This window comes from Hydra viridissima, unplaced genomic scaffold, assembly GCF_058129835.1.
Source record: "Hydra viridissima isolate aposymbiotic clone 2 unplaced genomic scaffold, HvirCarnegie_v1 scaffold_5, whole genome shotgun sequence".
Classification (NCBI taxonomy): domain Eukaryota; kingdom Metazoa; phylum Cnidaria; class Hydrozoa; order Anthoathecata; family Hydridae; genus Hydra; species Hydra viridissima.
The window spans coordinates 8682709-8699107 of NW_028324304.1; the positions used below are offsets into that span (position 1 = coordinate 8682709).

The 16399-nt window shown below is 27.3% G+C and overlaps 2 protein-coding genes and 1 pseudogene across 3 annotated transcripts; 1 reads left to right on the forward strand and 2 right to left on the reverse strand.

Annotated features, from left to right (window-relative positions):
• Positions 1-413: 413 nt before the first annotated feature.
• Positions 414-8456, reverse strand: LOC145188989 (endoribonuclease LACTB2-like). Of its 2 annotated transcripts, XR_016452544.1 has the most exons (8): positions 8123-8449; positions 7844-7998; positions 5543-5772; positions 4952-5104; positions 4501-4575; positions 4253-4415; positions 1461-1542; positions 414-1197 (listed from the first exon to the last, which is right to left on the reverse strand). XR_016452544.1 is itself a non-coding variant. In XM_090087589.1 (7 exons), exons 1-7 carry the CDS (start codon positions 8257-8259, stop codon positions 1148-1150), a joined length of 882 nt encoding a protein of 293 aa, XP_089943715.1. In that variant the 5' UTR covers positions 8260-8456; the 3' UTR covers positions 414-1147. The 2 variants fall into 2 exon arrangements, 1 of the variants encoding a protein (XP_089943715.1); XM_090087589.1 differs by lacking the exon at positions 4253-4415 and having other exon boundaries at positions 8123-8456.
• Positions 2787-3650, forward strand: LOC149888449 (uncharacterized; annotated as a pseudogene).
• A 568-nt stretch (positions 8457-9024) lies between the features above and the next one.
• On the reverse strand, positions 9025-16275 carry LOC145189016 (GDP-mannose 4,6 dehydratase-like). Its single transcript, XM_090087588.1, has 13 exons — positions 16185-16275; positions 15456-15588; positions 13728-13789; positions 13281-13328; positions 11963-12073; positions 10755-10836; positions 10552-10656; positions 10366-10433; positions 10119-10178; positions 9798-9916; positions 9624-9720; positions 9271-9339; positions 9025-9182 (listed from the first exon to the last, which is right to left on the reverse strand). The coding sequence occupies exons 1-13, from the start codon at positions 16239-16241 to the stop codon at positions 9120-9122; spliced, it is 1074 nt and encodes a 357-aa protein (XP_089943714.1). The 5' UTR covers positions 16242-16275; the 3' UTR covers positions 9025-9119.
• Positions 16276-16399: the final 124 nt, after the last annotated feature.

Genomic DNA, 16399 nt, shown 5'->3' on the forward strand with positions numbered 1-16399 from the left:
AATTTGTCAACGCGTGAAGTAGTTACTTTACCCTAATGTCTTTTTAAATAAATGCTATAAAAGTTTAAACTAATACCACGTGATCAGAGTTTCTGTTTTAAAAATTTGGGCAGCCATTTTAGTAGATTTTTTAGTTCACTGTTGAAAATTTAGAGTTTGTCGGAAACTGGCATGGCTCGCTGATTTCTGCGGCCTCTTTGATGTTAAACAATAAGTTGCACGTCCATCTCTTATACGCCCATGACATTACCCATGATGTTACTTAGATGCATTACAAAATAGGCGCGACATTTAAGTTTTTTCATCGCGTTTTGAAAACAAATTTTTTGTGGAATAATTTTTTGAACACTTAAAATTGATTAAATGTTTTGGTTTATGGACTTTTGTGGAATCTTATAAATAAGTTACATTGGTTATTGCTACAAATATTCTTCTGTGAAAAATATTTCACACATTTCTTCATAAATTTTTATACAAAACTAAAAACTCTATACATTTTCAGTCACATGTATCGGACAAATTTTACAGAACTAAACGGCATTTATATAAGGGAAATTTTTCGATTGTCCTTCAAAAAAAAAAAAAATTACAAAAACCGATATGATGTATACCGATATAAAATTCAATATATTAATTTCTTTAACGAAAGTTAAGGAAATCCATATCATATATTCATATTTATGTCTTTCGAATCACTGATAGTTCTGTTCAGATGAAAAATCAACAATATTAAAAAAAAAATCACAACAGATTGTTAATAACTGAAGTCGCAGAAACTAAACTTTAAGACAAAAAAAACTTTTAACAAAAAACCAATGTGGCTGGAATTTGCCGAATTAAATAACGAAGACAAAACCTGCCAAATGATCAACATCTTTTTATTTTTACTAATTATTTTGTTCGCTGCAATTCTCTATTTTAAAGCTTCTTTTAAAATGCACGCAACTAAAAATACTATCGAAGAGAGTTCGTGAACAGATTTCTTCATACTAAAAGTTGAAAAGCCATATCTTTTGCAGACACAAAGTAAGACACTTGTTATACCGTAGCTATCATTACAGTTTATAGGTGTATCATCGTCTCAATCTCTTTGATGAATGGCAGAAATCTTCAAATTTGGAATATTCAAAATAATTTGCAAAAAGATTCAGAGAGAAGCAGACAAATTTTTGGCCATCCATCCCATATCAGTGGCAGCTAGTATAAAATAAAAAAACTCCTTTTGCATTCATATAAAGCTATTTTTATAATATAAACTTTTGGCTTTAATGGCATACCTACTGCATTTATACTACATAAAATTTCCATTTGTTAACTTTCATGGAGTTTATACTTAAAAATGTTTGTTTGAACCGCGTAAAAAGTTGGAAAAAAACTTTTATACTAATAAATAATTCGTTTTAAATTTAAGAGTTGAAAAGATGGCGACACAAAATAAAAAGTTCTGGAATCTTCCTTACCAACTTTATTTTCTTTTTCAAGCTTTTTTAAATGATGAGTTACATTTTCGATGGCCATCATTTCAAGTAAAGTTGATAATCCCTAAAACATAAGAGAAAACATCTCAATAATCACATGCGCAAAATGAAGAATTTTAATTTTGGATCTGAATCTTGATAGTCATTAAAACACAAAAGTCTTAAAAATATAAAAATTTCGAACTCATAAACTGTTACTGTGGAAATATTGAGTTGGGTAAAAATAACTCCCTGATTGTAAAAATCAGCAGTTTTTATGTTTGCCACAGTTCTTATTTTAACACTTGGTTTCTGTTTTTAACAAGAATTTGGCATTTTGTTGCTATGCCTTTTGTGGCACAAATGCCAAATTTTTTTCCTTTTCTTTTTTTACCGTGATTTTCTTCTGCCCCTAAATAATTTTTATTTGCATTAAAAAACGTATTTCTTATTACATTTAGATCTTAGTACTTTGAGTTATTCGAGGTAGTAAATGTGAATGTTTTATTTGTGCTAATGAGTGTAAAAATGGTACTAAAATTGCTACTCTTCTACCAATAGTATCATGTAAACCTAATACAGATACAGATCTACAGTAATTTAAAACTTTTCACAACCAAAAAAAATTTTTTTCCTTGTAGAAAATATTTTCAACTTATAGCAAAAGGAAGTCAGCATCCTTGCACAAAGTTAGCCAAGCAAAGGAATTTGACATTCATACATATTGACACACTGTACAATCCACCTCACCTGTGACTAAAGGGAAGGTTTTATCAACCAATCAACAATTTAGTAATTGATGACACAGAAACAAAATTGAATACTTTTGGTCTAAAAAAAGCATGTTGCTTCTATTGGAGTAGTTGAACCAAAAACACCAACTTTTCTCACTTAAAAATAAAACAACTACTTACCAAATTTCATAAAATGTGTAGACTGTATAATACAGAATTCATAATAATTTTATATTTTGATTAATTTTGATAATATAAGATAAATAATCATCTTTTAACTTGAATTTGTTTTGTTTGATTAGTGAATTGAAAGAACTGATGTAATATGCAATAATGTTGATGAGTTTGTTGCAACAGTTTTACAACATAGATCTCTTGAACCAGAGAATATTGATGTTAAGATTGGGGTAGGTGGAGGGCAGAGCTATCTAAAAGCTACCTTATCAATAACATTGAAGCTAGAGCTAGATGCACATTCAAGTGTTAAGAAAAGAGTGAAATATTCTGATGAATATGCATATAAAGATTTCAAGTTTGCTAGTGTTTATAAAACTTTAGTTTTGGCTCTATTGATGAAAGTTATACAAGCATAAAAATGTTATTGGATAAATTAAAACTTTATTCTCTGGATTACTCTGTTTCAGATGTAAAGGTTCTTTTGCTAAGGGTTGGAAAGCAGTTAGCAGCTTCAAAGTATCCTTGTCATTTTTGTGAAACAGAATCACCAAATGTGCTGAGAGCTGACTCATATTCAGTAACTTCTCTATGTGAGTGGTATAACAAATGGATTGCTGCTGGGGAAAACATTGCAAAAGCTAAAACATTTTATTAATGTAACTCCTTTATTGACTGGAAATGTATTGAAGATCTTAGAAATTGTCATAATGCCAGGGTTATATATTTGCTAGGCATAATAGACAAAGTTCCCAAACTAATTGAAAAAAATTTGTTTGGAACACTAATTAAGAATTTCAGTTTGTAAATAGTTATCTATCTACAATTAACCTTACCAGAATGCCGTATCAAGGTAAACACAGATTAGATGGAAATGGATCCAACGAATTTCTAAGAAAACTTGATCATTTTCAAATTTATCTGGATGAACACAATATTATTGGTAAAAAATATATGAAAGCTTTAAGAGACTTTAGTAATGTTATTGGTGGATGTTTTGTAAAAACATTAAATCCAAACCAACTATGATCATGTTAAAAGGTTTTCAAAGATCAAGTTTCAGAAATCTTGGTTCAAACATCACTCTTAAAGGTCATATTGTGGAGCATCATGTAAAAGAGTTTATTGTAATAAAAAGAGGAAAGTTTGGTAAGTGTGTATTTAGAAAAACAATAGATAAATTTATACTTACAAAAATATTAATCTTAAGCATTTGAATTAAGGTTTAGGGTATTGGACTGAGCAATCATTGGAATCAGTTTATCAAGACTTCAAACAATTTTGAGAAATATGTAAGTTAGGACAACACAACGCTGATCTCAATGAAATCTTGTAAAGAGCTGTCTATGTGTACAACACAAGGCACTTATAATTAAAGAGTTACATGTAAACAAAAAGCATATACTTTATAACTTTAGTTAAATGTTGTGTTTATATTATAGTATTTAATTCCTTTGTAGATAAAATACTTTTTTATTTTGAACTTTTTTATCCTAAATGCAAAAGGTGATTCTATTAAGGCACTGTATTCCTGTAAAAATACCTTATTTCCCTATAATAAAAAAAAGTTAGTTGACTTTTGAAACATGATAAATAAATCAACACTTTAACAAAAAAAAACCATATTTTTATCAAAAATTATTGTTAAATCTGATCCACAAAGTGTCATCCAATGGGTCAAACAACCAAACAAATGATATATGGCCATTTAATCCACTTGCAGGGATCTTAGGTAGGTCAGAGGGGCACTAATCTCTTGTTAAAACAACCTTTGTGGCTAAGTTTTCACAAAAAGCTACCAACAAATGATTAAAGTTTTGATAGTTTTGGAATGTGCAAACTGCTTTTAAAACTAAAAAACTTTCATGGAATATAATATAAGGTCACCTTTAAGGTTGAGATACACAGCACAACAATGTTGAAAAACTGTGACAATTTTTGTTGAAAAAATCAAATGTAGCAGCATATTACATCACTTCACAGCTGCAGACTTATTTATGGGGTTATTAAAAAAAAAGAGTTGCATGAAAAAAAACTTCCAACACTTGACCTGAAATTGTAAAAATAAAATAATCAACTTCAGTAAAAACCATCAATGACATTTAATCAATAGTAATAATATAAACTTTATTTACCGGATAAACTTCTTTGACAATTTGTGCTGTTGAAATAGACTCACCATTTTTAACACTCTTTATGACTGACAGTATCTAAAAGTAAATGTTGCAACTAATCAACAACTTCAGAAATGCTAGAGATACTTCAAGAAATGCATTATTCATCAAAATAACTGCTAAAGACCAAATTAATTTTTGAATGCAGTGAAGAAAACTGGTATGTAGGAAGAAAACTCGAAATGGAAATAAAAAACAGCAAATAGTTGAAAAAATTTTTAAATATTTAAATTAAGAAAATATTTCTATTAATAATTTTAGGACTTAAAAACATTTTGCATAGACATCTCTAAACAAAATTTCCTAAAGAAACTTAAAAACTTGGCTCCTATTCGTCTAAATAACTTTAGAATCATATCTCTGTGTAAGATATTGTTTTTATTCCTGTTATCAGTAAAACTATTATAAATACCTGAGATTCTCGCATATTTCGATGATCAATGTATTCTTTGATTTTTATCTCAGGGTTACTTATCACTGGACCATGGCCTGGATAGATAACTTCTGCTTTAAATGTTAAGAGTTTTTCAAGTGACCTCATATAATCATACAAATCATTGAAGACCTTAACGAAATTGCATAAAAAAATTTATATTTAATTTTTTTGTATATTTATTACATGCAGATTGTTTTTATTTTAAAATAGCTCTTCATGTTATTGATAACACGAAGAGCTTTCTTAAAATGAATCTTAAAACGAAAACAATGTGTATTTAATAGATATGCAATAAACAAAATAAATCTTTACTTCATACTTGATACTTATGAAATAAAAATTATTTGATTAACAAATGTATTATTAATTTATACAGTAAGCCATATCATTATATATAAACTGGGTTTTATCTAAATTGATAAAAAGTGTATCAAACATACACTGTGTAAATTTATATGGTAAGTGTTATATAAGTAAGCATTTTTATGGGATTTATCTATGGTGTTTATTTACTTGATGTTTACTTAAATAAATTGCTATAACTAGTGATAAAATATTCAATTTTACTGCTGTTCCTTGTCCTAAAATACAATCTCCAGAAAACAATGATTTTTCCTCTTTTAAAAACAGTGCCATGTGATCTGAAGAATGGCCAGGTGTTGAAATTGCTTCTAAAGTTGCTCCTTCTGTATAAAATGTGTGTCCATCCTCAATATTTTTATATTTTACAACTGGATTTGCTCTTTGAAAATCTTCATCTGATTTATGAAAGAACTTCCACAAAGGCAAGTTGTAGTCTTAAAAAAAAAGTAACAATAATATCAAGAAACAAGAAGTTTAGTTTTATTAAAGTAAACACACATCACTTTGCTCCAATAATTGCAGTCACTAGAAATAATGTAAATTTTGTGGATCACTAGATGATTTTGATTATACAAAAGTAAATTATAATGCATCAAAAATTTTTCAAATGATGTTAAAATAACAAGGCATTAAATTTTATTAAAGAATGTTATTAAAAAAACGAGAGGTCATATCAATGAGTACAACTACTTCTGCTTATTTTAACCTACAAATATTAAGTTTTAAGTCTTTTAAGTCTCTCTCCGCATTTCAATTTAAAAATCTTTTACAAAAAAGTGCTAAAAACATAGTTACCAAAGAAGTACTAAAAATATATGTTTTTGTTAGTTATATGAAGTATATATACCTTAATCAGTTGTAGTAGGTATCTACATATTTATTAGTTCTATTAAATACATATATTTTTATTAGTTGTAATAATTTTTATTTACTTTTATTACAGTGATGTAAGTAGTAATAAATACACCATAGAGATATTCCTGCTTTTTGAAATTTTAAATTGTTGTTGCTTCTCAAACATGTTGTTTGATAAATATTCTAAGCATGTTCAAATTATTTCTTACAAGTAAAAACAGCTGTTTTTAAAGTTGGCAAGAAAAAAAAAAACAGTTTAATAAAAATTCAATTAAAACCAAATTCTTTAACTGTTGTGCATAAGGAGAAACACTAGTTTAAAATAACTAATGTGGTAATGTTAATATATAAAAACATATTTCATATGATGATTCTGCAGAAAAGCACACTGCACCTCGACTGAGCTCTTAGTAACTTAACAACTCAAAAATGCTCTTAATCCACAAAAGAAAAAAGTTCAAAACTGAAAATGAATAAACTACTTATAACAAATAAAATCATGAATCATCAAAAATGGAAAAGAAAAAACAGCTTATCTAGAAGATAAAATGATTGTTCATGAAGTTAAAATAAATATATTTATCATCAGCACCACTTATAAACACAAGTTAAAACTAAATGTAACATCAGTTATGATAAGAGGGCATTTATCAGAAGCTCATTTACTTATAAGAGCACCCAGAAATATGTCTTTATGAAAAAGTAACAAAGCCAAAAAAGAATTTTGCTGTGAATATTCTACATGGTAAAATGAAGAAAAAAAGAAGAAAAAAAGAACTTCTTTTATGGGCAAATGAATCTAAATTTAATATTTTTGGATTACATAGTAAACAGCATGTATGCAAACTATCAAATAAAAAAATTTGACCTCCCCCCCTCTCTTAATATTAAACTAGTAACTAGTGGTGAGGCATTTTGTTGTCAGAATGTTTCTTATCATCTGGTGCTGGTCCTAATCACTTAATAATGTCTGTAAGACAACTAATAATATTACCAACATATTCGAAGAAATAATGCTTCTTTGTATTACAGGATGACAATTCAAAGCATACAGCTTCTAAAGCTAAGAAATAGTTTCAATATAATGATGAGACATGATTAACCAGCACAATCCTAAGATTTAAATCCAACAGAAAATTTATGGAAATTTGTGAAAGATGAGGTAGCAAAACAAAACCCTTACAACAATATAGATGGGAGGCTGTATAAACAGCATGATATGCTATTCCAGTATGTTTTACAAGAACATGATGAATTTTGGTCAACAACTTACTCAAAATGCAGGGCAAAGTGCATCAGTTAAATTTTTTTTTTTTTTTTTTTGCATATCTAATGTGTAAACTATTTTTAAATATAAACAATGAACTTTCTCTGTATAAAATTAAATTAACATTTTACTGTATTTATTTTTTCCATTAAATACTCACTTGTTTTTATGATATAACTAATATGTTGATGAGAAAATTCAGAACTTAATATTTTTTTGAACTGATTTAACACTAAAAAGTATGAAAAAAAAAAAAAAAAAAAAAAAAAAAATGCTATCAATGATTACTACTGACTATTACTACTGACTATTACTACTACTGGGTATTTTCTAAATGAACAATTATTTTTTCAAATAACACCAAAAAAATTGTCTTTACTTACTTTGTATCAACTGCAGTACACCAGGAATTCCACCAACATGATCATAATGACAATGTGTAAGAATGATTTCCTGAATTGTACCACCATCTAAAGCTTCTTTCAGTATTGATATATACTCTGGCACATTTTCGTTTCCTGTGTCTAATAATATCTTACTAAAGAAAATAAAACATAAAAACATTTATACCTGATAAAGACAAAAACATTAATGTTAATTATAATAATCTTAATAATAAAGTTAATGACAATATTAATAATAACAACAGAAATATCACATACGCTTTTCCAGTACCAATAAGATATGTATTAGTTCCCTGTAAAGTCATTTCCGACGGATTGCAACCAAGTACTCTAAAAACTCTTGATGAAAGTCTTTCAAGTTTAGGGATATGTTGAAGTACAACTTTAGCTGCCATTTTATATTTTATATTAGCTCAAGTATAATAAAAAAAAAGTAAATAAGTAAATTTATGTAAAGTAAACGAAGAAAAATATTATTATTTAGACTCAAATGCAATAATCATGAAAAAAGATCAATAACCATAATAGTAGATTTATAATCAGATTCAGGAGGAGAAGACAATGGTAGAATTTTAACCCAATTCTCAAATTGAACTTAAGCATTTAATTGAGAACCAGTTGCAGAAATGTTTTAGCTAGACTTCAAGAATTTACATTACTTAAAAGTAAAAATTACGCACTTAATTAAATTTTTAAAATCAAAATTGATATTTGTTGCTAGAAAGATTTTTTCTGACCATGATAAACTTTCAAAGACTACTATTATTTTATCTTTTTATATATGAATTCTATTATTTTTATCCGTGCAAGAATTGCAAAAACTTGTGTCAAAATTATCTTTTTTAGTCTGTTTAATTTGTTAATCAGAAGAATCCAGGGTAAATTAAAGAGCTTTGTAATTAAATGAAAACAGAAAAACTTGTAAAAAATAACTAATACTTAATATATAAATAAGAAGATAAAATGAAAATTTGATGCTATTTTTTCTCAATTTTAGAAAAGCAGTATCTTTTAAACACCCTAAACAGGTTAAAAGAGATCATAAAATCAGTTGAATCAGAATGAATATAAAATCAGTTGAATCAGGATGAATACAAAAAACTTTATTTCAGTAAGAACATTGCAAAAAAACGAAATAATCAAACAATTAAAACCATAAATTATTTTTAGAAATGTTATTTCAAGAATTTTATCCATATTTCAAAAAATTCTCCATATGCTTTATAAAGATTTTTTACTATAACTTAGCAATAGACTAAGCTTCAGGGTTGCCTTTCATCAGTTGGATATCTGCCTCCACCATTTCTTTAACAAGTTCCTAAATAAATCATTTTGCAGACAATAAATCTCTTCTTCAGTAAATCTCATAAATTATTCATCAAATAAAACTTCTTAAATTTACTTACATCAAAAGAAACCTTTCTTTTCCAGCCAAGAACTTTCTCAGCTTTGGAAGGATCTCCTTGCAAATATTCCTAATGGTAAAAAAATAATATCTTAAAAAAAAACAAAAAAAAAACATCTTAATTAAAAAAAAAAAATATTCCTAAGTAAATAAATTCCTAATGGTAAAAAGATAACATCTAAATTTGCATAACATCAAAAGTCAAGGGTTTTGCTTAAAATCTATTTGTGGTTAAAAGACACAACAATTTTTTAAACATCATGTGAATATCAAATAAATCTAACAGAATTATTTGTGCTTCAAACTTTAAGACAAAAACTTTAGTAAAAAAGTAAAACAAATTTTAAAACTTACAACTTCAGCAGGACGGTAATACTTTGAACTGATCCTAACGCGAACTTTGTTTGATAAATTATCATAACCAATCTCATCCACTCCTTTACCCTCCCATCTTAAATCAAAAGTGAAAATCAAAAACTTATAAGAATACATTTGCATGTGTAAACACAAATAAAAAAAATTTATTACCTGATTTCTACATTAACAAGATTGAATGCTTTTTCAACGAACTCTCGAACTGTATGGGTTTCATTAGTAGCAATTACAAAATCATCTGGTGTTTCTTGTTGCAAAATTAACCACATTGCCTACAAATTTTATATTATGTATATGTAAAATGAAATATATAAAATGAAAGTTGAGCATGCGCAATACCTTCCAACAAAAGCACTTACAAACAACATTAAATATGTAATTGACAGATGATTTTGAATCATAAGTATTAATCTTGTTTATGCCAATTTTTGACATTAATATTAACTTTATTAGATTAAATTAAGTAGATGCTACCTCAACATAATCTTTTGCATGGCCCCAATCACGAACTGAGTCAATATTTCCAAGAACTAGCTGAAATAAATTAAGATTTCTAAAAATTAACTTAAATTTGAATAATGATTTTTTTATAGATAAGCTTGTGAATTAGGACAACCTACTTATGTACTAGAAAAACAACAGAAAAATGATATGAACACTACATAAAAAAAAAACACCAAAGTAGTTAAAACAGTATTAAAGAAAAAGAAAAAGCTTCTACTTCTTCTTGTAAACCTAGATGTATCTTTGCAACTGCTCGGGTTATTTTTCGAGTTACAAATGTCTCTCCTACCAGAAAAAGACAAAGTTAATTTATAACTTTTAATGATTAATTTTATTTTATGTTAAACATCAGAAGAATAGTTTAAAAGTGTAAACAAATAAACAATTCTTTTCATAATTTTACCTCTTCTTGGACTTTCATGATTAAACAATATACCATTACTAGCATGTAGGCCATAAGCTTCACGGTAATTAGTTACAATCCAATATCCATAAAGCTTAGCAACACCTAAAAACAAAATTAACCATAACATTTAGGAACCCCTACAACAAAAATAGGACGAAGATTAAATTAGCAATAAAAACTTCTCTTTATGTTCAACTTACCATAAGGTGACCTCGGGTGAAATGGAGTAGTTTCTTTTTGGGGTATTTCATGAACTTTACCATACAACTCACTTGTTGATGCCTTAAAAAAATTTTTTCTTTTTGAAACATGTTTTTCAAGACAAGAATTTCATTCATAGCATTCATAGCATGTTTAATAAGCTTTTTGAGCATAAAAACACCATATCTGCTTGTTTGAATTTATCTTTGAAATGCAATTTAAATGAAAACTTTTCTTTCAGTAGATTAAACACAGGAAGACATATTTATCCAACACTTTCCCCATTATTCTTTCTTTTTTTATTGCGAACATTCTTTCCTCTGAAATATTTCTTCCCTTGAGATATAAGTAATGCTTTGCCACTATTAAAGACTGATGCATCTTGCATTTCTTTTGCTTTTTCTATTGCTTTTTTCTCATTAAAATCAAAATCACCCATTTAGTTAAGTAACTAGCATACCTTTGAATTTTGTTTTAAACTCTCAGCTATCCTTTTATGCCTAGCATATTCCAGGCTGATTTGGTGTTGAGTTAGTATCATCTTGCTTTCTTGCTCTTTTTAAATTATCTATTATAACCTTGTTTTTATTTCCTTTAGTTCCACTGGAAGTACTTAAAGAATCAAAACTAGTTTTCTTGAAAAATGATTTAACTGTAGCCTTTTACTTCATCACTTAATCTTTTGAAGAAATGTATCATTGAACACAATTTTCCCACAATCCACTTTTTTCATTAAGCATCTCAAAATAACCTGTATTCATAAACTCTTTTTGAAGTAAATTTTAGATTTGGAAAACAAATCCATATTGTGTAAATTAGCAATAATTTATAACAAAGACAAGGTTCCTTTAACGATTATAGTATTTAACAGAATTAAAATATTTCTTTGGCTTAAAGTGTATTTTCTTACTTCTTTATGCCTAATGTACTTAGAAAATACCCTTTGTTCCAAAAAAATTTGATTTTATAGTTGATACATCATTCTAGATTTCCATTCTCTTTAGTAAAACACATTCCTTGAAACAAGACCCCATAATCCCTGAATTTTTTATTATTCCCCTTCTCTAATCTATTTGGATATCTTGAAAGTAATTAGAGAATGTGATAAATTATTTCATAAAATAGCTATAAAAAAGCTGCAAAAACAATAATGCATAATTCCCAGCTTTATTACATTTTGAGCTTCAATTAGTAAAGAAATTATTACTTGATAAAACCTGACTTTTCCAATTAAATTACATATCTTTACAGCTTCTAACAATCTTAAGGTTCCCATTGCATCAGCATCAGCTGTATATTCTGCCAAGTCAAAAGAGACCTACAAAATAAATCTAAAAATTTAAATTTTTTTCATCATATAAGATGTAACAGGTGTTGCAAAAAGAATGGAGGATTTTTTTTTTATCTCACTCAATTTTTGTGTTGCTGGTCAATTTTTTTTTTTAAAAAAAAATTCAATTTTTTTTCTCTATAAGGTTTATCTTCAATTTAAACATTAATTTTTTTCTTGTTTAATTTTAGATGAATAAAAAGCATTGCTTAGAAAGTAAAGCACTTTCTAAGTACCAAAAAAAGGTGACACAACATCAAAGACTTTCCAACCATGGTGCAAAATGATCAAGAAGAAAGGTGGTATTGACTTATGTAACTCATCTGGTTGACCAAGGACTGCACATACAAAAACAAACATTCACAAAGTGAATATCCATTTAAATTTGAAGAAAAAGGTGTCCCTCAGAACATTACCTCAGAACATTACCTGGAAAGATTTTAACTTCAGAGAATTTAATTGAATACTTAAAAGTAGTCTACATTGTCAGGCATACAAGAAAAGGACAATTTTTCAATGATCAATAAGCCAATTGTTTTCTAATGATCGAAAAGCCAAAAGAAATAAATTTGCAAATTGGGCGTTAACAATTTCTAAAAAGAAGAATTACTACATCTTATTTTTTTGATGAAAAGTTGTTTAATATTAATTGCCTGAACAATTCTCAAAACAAAAGAATCTGAGCAATAAATCATGGAGAAGCCAATAGAAACGTTGGTGTAAATCAAAAACAAAAAATTTTGCATAAAGTTATGGTTAGGTGTGTGTTCAGAAGAAATAGTGCCATTTATCATCTTGGATAAAGGAACAGTCAATTAAAAAGTTTCTATGAAAAAAGTTTTGTCAATAGCTCTAAAACCAAGTGTTTAATGACAATTGGAAGTTTTAGCGAAATTGAATCATGTAGTGAAATAGGATAAAAAGAGTTAAAAAATTGTGTGTATTTGATGATGGTTTTATGTCTAAGAACAGAAACTATTTGCATTCAACAAAGTGAAGTCTTTTGTAGAAAAAAAAAAGTAGACCACAACAATAAAATTGAGTGAAATACATATAAAATAAAAATGCGCTATTCTTTTGCAACACCAGTTGCATAGTATAAGTATAAGAGGAGAATTATTATTATCAAATATTGCTAAATAAGCTACAATAATAAAAATTTTAATGAAAAAACTTTGATTTTCCAATTATCTACCTTCACATGACTTTGAGCAGCTAAATTGTAAATCTCAGTGGGTCTTGTCTGAATCATAAAAACAAAGATAAATTTTCAAATGACTAAAAAAAATGAAGCTAATTTATTTTGTTTAATCCTTAAATATAAAGAATATTCTAAAACAGAAAGTTTACAAAGAAAAGAAAAAGAAAGGAATTTAATATGTTTTAAAAAAATGTTTATTTAAAACTCTTACAAAAAAAATCTTTTGCTATTGCAGCAGAGAAATTCTGATTTTAAATCTCTAAGATCTCACAGCAAAAACAAGTTTTGCTTGTTTTCATGTTAAAAATATGAAAAGTTTATAGAGCTTAAAAAAACTTTTGCTAATATTTAATTATTGGAAAAATCTGGAAAAAAAAATGAAGCAAAATTATTTGCTGAATAATCACCTTACATATGAACAAATTAACTAATAAAATTTACCTGACTGACAATATTCAATAAACAGGATGAATCTGTCAAATCACCATAGTGCAGATGCATATCTAAATTTTGTATTCATACATAAAACAAATGTTTTACCAAAAATGTCTTACTAAAAATAAATATTCAACTCTATTAGTCCAAAATCATACTCTATTGATTTGTAAAACAAATAACAATGCCTAACATGGACAGGGTTGGTAAAAACCAGTTTTTGTGTGTAATTTAGGGTTTTATTATCTTTTAGTATTACTTTATCATATATATATTTTTTAAAATTCTTTCAAAATATAATTTACATGAATTTAACAAAAATATTAATTAACAAAACTAGTAAGGTGTTTGGATTTTTGAAAGAAAATCAAAAACAAAATGAAAAAGACTCTTTAAACAATTTGAACTCACATGGAAAAAAAAAACTGATTGAACCTAGAGATCTGGGCACCCTCTTGGTTTGTTAAGCCTATCAATAGTATTATTTCGGCTAAATCTCAGCTCACTGATCCAACCAAAAGATGCTCAAAGATCTTTACTTTTTTTAGTTTATGTCTAGAATCAAAATTGAAATAAAGAGCTTAAATGTTATCTGAGTAAAACTATAAGTAGCTCTAACAATCTGGGAAGGTGCCCTGACTTCTAGCTTCAGGTTATTTTTTTGGACCACCTTAGTTATTATATAAAGTATCAACAAAGATGGGTCAGAAGGCAAACATAGATATAAAGTATTGTTTTAAATGATATAATATGGATAATTTATCTTCAGTGCAAATGTATTATTGAAAACTGCTGAAAGGAGTTTATAGATAAAGTTTATTGGTCTATTGAGATCATTGTATTATCCTTGAAACTATAAAATGTTACAAGGAGAGCTCCTAAGATAAAGTTTATAATGAAGTAAGTAACAAAAGGTTGCATCAACTCTGCCAAGAAAAGACAACAATATACAAGATCGATGGGGTGGGATTACAAATGATCCAATTAATCCTTACAGCGCACATGATGGACATAAGTTTAAACTTTAATACTTAAATGATTCAAACATCAAATAATAAAACAGCAATGTATTGTACTGAACTCCGTTGTAATGTAATAAAAGATCTTAAGGAAATATAAAACAAAGAAGTATTTGCAGTTAAACAGACAATCCAAACAAGATGAAAAAATCAAGGAGTTAACCAAAGAAAACTATTAAGTTTTTTTAAAATATGGGTGTTTTGCAGTACATTATCTAAATCTTTTGGAAACAGAATACCCAGATGTCATCAAACATGAATTTGAGGTGCAGAAAAACTTTTGTAGTGCACATCAACCACATATAAAAACAAAATTAAGCATAACTAAACCATAATTAATGGTAAGAGAAATCAAACCTCAAAAAAGTTGCTTCAAGGGTTTTTCAAATTTATTTCAAAACTTCATACCTGCCCTGCCACCTCAGGATCAATTAAAAGCAAATTTTACCTGTTTTTTTTCTGGTCCGAAGTTAGAAAGAAATAATTAATGATAAGGAGAATAGAAAAAAGAAGTATTCAAAAACACAATGTTATTCTTATTTTATGGATTCTTTAATGTGAATGGTTAAATGTATTTATATATCGAACTTTTTTTTACTGGTACATAAAAAAACTCTCCTTATTTTTTTGAAATTGATATTTGTCTCATAGCTTTCTACTACAATAAGCTATGTGTGTTTTTTTAATGTCAATCTTGAACATAGGGAAATCTCACTTCCTCCAAAGTGCCCTGCTTTATCTTTATACAAATGTTGAATACGGCCAGTATTAAAAGAACTTGATCGACGTATTAGTCCATGAACTTCATACCCTTTTTCAAGTAAAAACTCGCACAAGTAAGACCCATCCTATAAAACAAAACTCGCACAAGTAAGACTCATCCTATAAAATAAAACCTAATCCTAAATTTACTTGTTAAACTTTTTAACTGCACATTTGTTTATATTACTACAGAATATAGCTAATAATATTGCTGCAGAATATCAATAATATTGCTACAAAGTATTACAATATATACCACTTCATAAAAAAGCTGCAATATTTTGCAGTTATTAATTATTAAATAAATTAAAAGAATTTAATCTCATTCTTTAAACCATAATACCTCAAATTATGAAAAAAGCAAATTACATCTTTGTATACCATTTATTGTATTATCTTAATGAAAATTTATATTTATGTGCCATATGGGGGAGTACATATTTTTTTAAAATGACCAATATAAAATAAAGTTGAAAAACAAGCAGAAATTTCAAAAACAGTTTCAATGTACTATTCATTTACAGATATAAAGAAACGGCAGAGAACTTGCAAAGATCAATTGCTACAATGGTGTTTTTAGGTGCAGGAATTGCAAACACTGTACAATTGATTGTGTACCTGTAACCATTGTAACAATTGTAATCACAATCATTTTGTTTGATGAAAAACCAAAAAAGAATACCTGTCCAGTTATTCCAGTAATAAGTGCAACATTTCTTGTAGTCACTGATGAAGCCATTATATAAATTAACTCTTTATTATAAAATTAAACTAAAATAAGTAAATTAATGCATTTTTCTCATCACAATTTGTCATCATTTCAAGATCATCATTTCTTTTCTTATTTTATAATCAACCATTTAATAAAAAACAAATAAGCAACAAAAATAAAAGTTT